Genomic DNA, 5811 nt, shown 5'->3' with positions numbered 1-5811 from the left:
GATGTTGGAGGGGAGGATGGGGGTAAAGAAGGTGAGGATGGCGGTGAGGATGAATGTGAAGGTAGAGCTGAGGGTGGGGATGAGGTTGGAGGTAGACATGGGAATAAGGATAGCAGTGAGGATGGAGGTAAGTTGGAGGTGAGGTTGTTTTGGGTCTGCTTGTGGGGGGAAATCAAAGGGGGCAGGCGCAGGGACTGCCCCAAGGAAGAGATGTCCTTGAGGATAGTTCTGGAAATCAGAGCAGCTGGGTGAGGGCAGCCTGAGAACTACAGCCACAGGGGAGGCAAGTGTGTGCCTGGAACAGAAGATTCGGAGACCACACTTGCCTTTGGTTCGGAGGCCAGTGGCTTCGGGCAAGTCTGTTAATCTACTGAGTTTGATATCTTGGTCTGTCACGGGGCTTCTCACCGCAGCACTGCTGACATTTGGGGCCAGATAGTTGTCAGCGAGGGGGGGGGGGGCGGGGGGTAGTGAGAGGTCATCCCCAGGCATCATTGGTTGGGGGGGTTTAGCCACCTCCCTGGTCTCTGCTCACTAGACCCCAGGAGCGGCCCTGCAGTTGACAGTCTAGGGTCCCAGACATTTGGCTCTGGGGGACAAAATCACCGGCCGCTGAGACTCACTGATGTGTCATCCGGGATGATTTCCCTTACCTTGTGGGCAGCGAGAAAACGTAGTGATGCGGACCTTGAGCTCTGGAGTCGGACTGTGGTGTCATTTCCTAGTTGTTTTTAACTAGCTTCCTGGGAACTTTGCTCAACCCTGTGGTTTCCTTTTCTGTAAACGGAGATAGCTGTCAGACCGTTTCTTCATTGCAGTCCTGGGAGGGCTGGCCGAGGTGCAGCTGTTTGGGGCTTGGCCCACAGAGGGCCTAGATATGTCCAACTGGCTGGTGCCGGGGCTGCCGGGAAGATGAAGGTCTCAATCTTTGTTTTGTTCCCACGTGAGGCATGTGTGGCTCCTACTGACTCAGTGAAGGGAGATGGGAGGCCCTGGCCCCTGTTCTAGCCGTTCGGATTGGGTCCTGCTGTTCTTAAACAAGATTCCCTTTTGTCGAGGCTCCTGAGGCAGGGGGTGTCTAAAGAAGATGGTGGGACGGGCCCCGCGGGGACTCCAGGGAGGGGAGAGCCCCTGGCATAGAGAGGTGCAAGGTCTGTTGGTCTCACGGACTTGGCAGCTTTGATCGTACCCCCGTTCTGGAGCCCTGTCTCGGGACCCTGTGGCTCTTACAGCTGTGGGGTATTGCTGGGAAACTCTCCAGAAACAGGAAATGCTTGTTACCTTCCTGTTTTCTGGAAAGTTCTCTATGTTAGTGGGATGGCCGATTTCTGGCCTCAGGTTAAGGGGAGGGTCCGGGAGGAGGGAGGAGACGAATTTGAGCCTCAGTATCTGTGTCTGTAAAATGGGATGGGGATAATAACGTCTTCTCTAGAGTTGGGAAGATTGGAGAACATGTGGGCAAAGCACAGGCTGTAGCTGGGTCGTGCGTGGCCAGGGCTGGAGAGAGCTTTCGGGCCGTTGGCTCTAGAGCAGCTGCTCTGTGCTGTCCGCAGAGTCAATGAGTGAATGAATGAATGAATGAATGAGTGAGTGAAGGGAGCTACCTCCCCTCCCCCATTCTGTGTTCCCTGGCCACTGGCTCAGTGTGAAGTTTACCCACTTCCCTGTGCATCCACCGTCACCCATCATGGCACGTGCTCCCCATAGGAGGGCAAGGATGTCGTCCTCCCCAAACCCAGAGTCTGACACGTGGCGGGTGCTCACTCAGGAATGACTGAATGAGATGAAAGCAGCTTTTCAGATAAGTGAGATCTCGACCTATTCTAGAACGGAATTTGTTCTTGGGGTGAACAGCATGGTGACCTCGGCCACTACTTCTTCTGCCTCTGCATACGACCTTGTCTGCATCATTATAAGGGAGCGGGGTTGGGGGATGTGGGGGGAGGGGGGAGCAACGTCTGGTCCTGGAGCCTCTCCTCCTGCTGACAGGGCAACCCCTCCTTTCCTCCTCAGGGCACTGTCAGGGGAGCCACGGGCATCTTCCCACAGTCATTCGTGAAAATCCTCAAGGACTTCCCGGAGGAAGAAGACCCTACCAACTGGCTGCGCTGCTACTACTACGAGGACACCATCAGCACCACCAAGTTCGTGGCCCAGCCGCCCTCCCTGCCTGTCCCCACCCCCTGAATCACATTCCTGACTCCGAGAACCAAAGCGGATCTTGGAGTCAGAATAAAAGCCTGTGGGGGCTCGCCCTGCCCTCCAGATAAGCCATACCTGGGTAACAAGACGCCAGGCTCCAGCGTGGTCCTGCCGGCCTTGTCCCCATGTCCCCCTTTGGCCTGACACCCCCTCACTGCTGCCTGTTGTCCCCCTTAGGGACATCGCGGTGGACGAGGACCTCAGCAGCACTCCACTGTTCAAGGACCTGCTGCAGCTCATGAGGTGAGAGGTGGGAGGGCAGAGGGTGGAGGGCAGAGGGCTGGGGTCAGACACCCCAGAGAAGCCAACAGCAGGAGGAACACAGAGCGAGTCAGCTGTAGGTGTTTTGCATCCTGTTTTATCCCCAGCCCGGCCCCACCAGGCAGCTATCAGCCCCCCGTGTCGGAGATGAGTGGGGGTCTGCAGAGAGACATACAAGGGGCTCAGAGGAGGTCACACGGTTCATGAGTGTGGCTTTGCAGCTCAAGCTGGAGTCTTCCTAGCCTTGGACTTGGGTCCTCTGCTATCAGAGAAACTCCACCTCCCGAGAGCCAGCCTCAGAATGGAAATAACCTTGTTCCACTGATGATGAAAATAATCCCTATTCATTCTTAAAAAACTTGAGAAGGGGGCGCCTGGGTGGCTCAGTGGGTTAAGCCGCTGCCTTCGGCTCGGGTCGTGATCTCAGGGTCCTGGGATCGAGTCCTGCATCGGGCTCTCTGCTCAGCAGGGAGCCTGCTTCCCTTCCTCTCTCTCTGCCTGCCTCTCTGCCTACTTGTGATCTCTATCTGTCAAATAAATAAATAAAATCTTTAAAAAAAAAAAAAAAAAAAAACTTGAGAAGGTTAGGCGCCTTGGTGGCTCAGTCGGTTAAGCGTCTGCCTTCGGCTCAGGTCATGATCTTGGGGTCCTGGGATCCAACCCTGCATCAGGCTCCCTGCTCGGCGGGGAGTCTGCTTCTCCCTCTCCGTCTGTCTGTCACTCTGCCTACTTGTGCTTTCTCTCTCTCTCTTGATCTGTGTTAAATAAATAAATGAAATCTTTAAAAAAACAAACAAAAACCAAAAAACACAGAAAGGTAGAAAGAAGTGAAATACAGATATCCCCCTTCTCATGATCAGATGCACATGGAGATGGCCTCCGAGCACACCCCCACCCCCACTGCATAACTATGACATCAGCTGGCTGCATGACATCATTCTGGGGAGGCTCTGGAGTCGCCACCCCTTCTTGGCCACTGGGATCACCCTCCCCTTTCTCACTACCAGAAAGAACGCTGGGATCCTCATATGTGGTGACTTGCATGATTATTCCCTTCACGATGAGTTTCTAGAAGTGGAATTTTGGAGTCAAGGTGTTTGCAAGTCTGTTAGGCTTCCAGCCCCATTTGCTGAGTTACCTATAGGAAGGTTGTATCAGTGTTTACTGTCACCAGCCATGTGCACCCCACACGAGATGGTCCCAGTCCGTAGGAGTTCTCATAACTGCACACAGGTAGCCCTCAGAGGCTTGATGGTCTCTGCTCTGTACCTGGCCAAACTCACTCCCCTTCCCCAGGAAGTTCTTAACTTTGCATGTATACACACAAGGCATTTCAGGCTGTGCCAGTAACTTACTGTAAGAGCCCCTTCTCCCCCGTAGGTCTGTTTCTCCATCTCTGCAATGGGACCACACGAGGGATAAGGCCTGTATCATGCTCTGACCTCTTCTGATTCTTAGACCCCGGCTTTAAAGTTCTCTCAGCCCCCACTCCCGGTCTCCCTGAGGCTTAGTTCTAGGACCCCCGGACCTTCTATTAACCCTGATCTTTCCCACCCAGGCGGGAGTTCCAGAGGGAGGACATCGCCCTAAATTACCGGGACACCGAAGGCGATCTGGTGCGGCTGCTCTCAGACGAGGATGTGGTGCTCATGGTGAGGCAGGCCCAGAGTCTCCCCTCCCAGAAACGCCTCTTCCCCTGGAAGCTGCATGTCACCCAGAAGGATGACTACGCGGTCTACAACACTGTCCCTTGAGCTGATGGTGTGCCTGGGGCAGGGAGGGATGCTCAGTAAGAAGCTCTCTGAGGAGAACAGGACCAGGAAAACCTGGGAGCGTGGGACAGACTTGCTGGTTCTAATCCATGGACCTGTATTCTGTCTGTCTGCACACTTGGTCTTGGAATTAAATAAACCCTTTCATCTCAAAGGTTCAGACTGTGAAAGACGGTATCTTTTGAGGAACGAAAGGAGAGGAAGTGAAATCCCCATTAGTGAGGGTCAGTTAGGGGTCATTTATATATGGAAGGGGGCCCTGGCATTGGTCCTATATTCTGGCTGCCCCATTCCCTTGCCCCATCCACCAACATCAAGATGTCGGCAGGGCCATGCTCCCAAGAAACCCATTAGGGTATCCTTCCTTGCCTCTTCCTAGCATCTGGTGGTTTTCTGGCATTCTCTGGCATTCCTTGGTCTATGGCTGCGTTATTCCCATCCTCCATACTCACATAGTGTCCTTCCTTTGCTCTTCGAAGCTTCTCTCTGTCCTTGTCTGTCTCTGCATCCAAGGACACCTTCATATTGGATTAGGACCACCTGAAGCACTTTGTTTTGACCTCACGCTACAGACCCTCACCTCTATAGACCCCATCACCACGAAGGGTCACATTCTGAGGTAGTGGGGGCTAGGACTCCAACATATCCTAGAGGGTGGGGGATACAATATAACCCATAATGGCACACTAGAAAATAGCCACTCGACAAAAATTCAGCAGACCTTGAAAACTCCGTTGTAACAAATCCAGTTGTTGGCTTCTAACATGTTGCTTGACCTGACTGGTTGGGAGGCTCTAGATAGGACACTCTCTTCAAAGAATCACAGCCTCACAAGAAGTAGTGGGCTTCTTTAATGACCCTCCCTCCTCTTTCCCTCCAAGCCCCCCATGTCACAGCTGGGGCCAGAACCCACAGCATGGAGGGGGAAGTTGTTCTGAATCATGGAGACAGCACTGCTGTCAGGCTGCTTGAGCCACAGGGAGGCCATATTGCGGGAGGTTGGACCAGGGATTCTTGTGATGGGTCAAGGTCCCTGGGAGTGAGGGCTGAAGTGGTCCTGACAGAATGGCGTCCGTGCCTCCAAGCAGAAATAGAAGGAAGTCCCCTCTGGAGTGAAGCATCCTGAGTTTGGGCTAGGGATTCAGAGGAAGCAAAGGCGTATGTCAAAGATCACTAACTCTCCGCGAACGAGAACAGGCAGTGCTAGTAAGCAACAACTTTAGAGTCGCAGGGACCACAAGGTTTTGAGCTATGTGACTAAAATGTTTAAAGAAATAAAGAATCAAAGCATAAAAATGAACAAGCGGAAGAGAATAACCAGGCAGATTTGCAAAAGAGAGCTAGAATGTACATGCATGCTTTGTGTGTACCCACAAGCAGGTGTCTCTCTCTCTCTCTGTGTGTGTGTGTGTGTGCACCTGCTGAATCAGAAAACCCAGTGGGTGGGCTAGACTGTATATTAGACAGGAGAAAACCAGTGCATTGGGAAAGAGAAAAATCAAAGAAATTCCGCAGAATATGACACAGAGAAACAAATGGTTGGACAATATGAAAATGAAGTTAAGAGATACAAACA

General features: G+C 52.8%; 1 protein-coding gene across 1 annotated transcript in view; it reads left to right on the top strand.

Annotated features, from left to right (window-relative positions):
- Window positions 1-4389, top strand: part of LOC111157529 (neutrophil cytosolic factor 4) — a 22727-nt gene extending 18338 nt beyond the window's left edge. The window contains exons 8-10 of the mRNA XM_022519018.1: window positions 2014-2144; window positions 2380-2445; window positions 4022-4389. Coding sequence (XP_022374726.1) covers window positions 2014-2144; window positions 2380-2445; window positions 4022-4217 — 393 coding nt within the window. The 3' untranslated portion in view covers window positions 4218-4389. The remainder of the gene's footprint in view (window positions 1-2013; window positions 2145-2379; window positions 2446-4021) is intronic.
- Window positions 4390-5811: the final 1422 nt, after the last annotated feature.

Source organism: Enhydra lutris, unplaced genomic scaffold (genome assembly GCF_002288905.1).
Source record: "Enhydra lutris kenyoni isolate GAN:26980312 unplaced genomic scaffold, ASM228890v2 scaffoldscaffold55, whole genome shotgun sequence".
Classification (NCBI taxonomy): Eukaryota; Metazoa; Chordata; class Mammalia; order Carnivora; family Mustelidae; genus Enhydra; species Enhydra lutris.
This window is presented reverse-complemented; position numbering and strand designations above follow the sequence as displayed.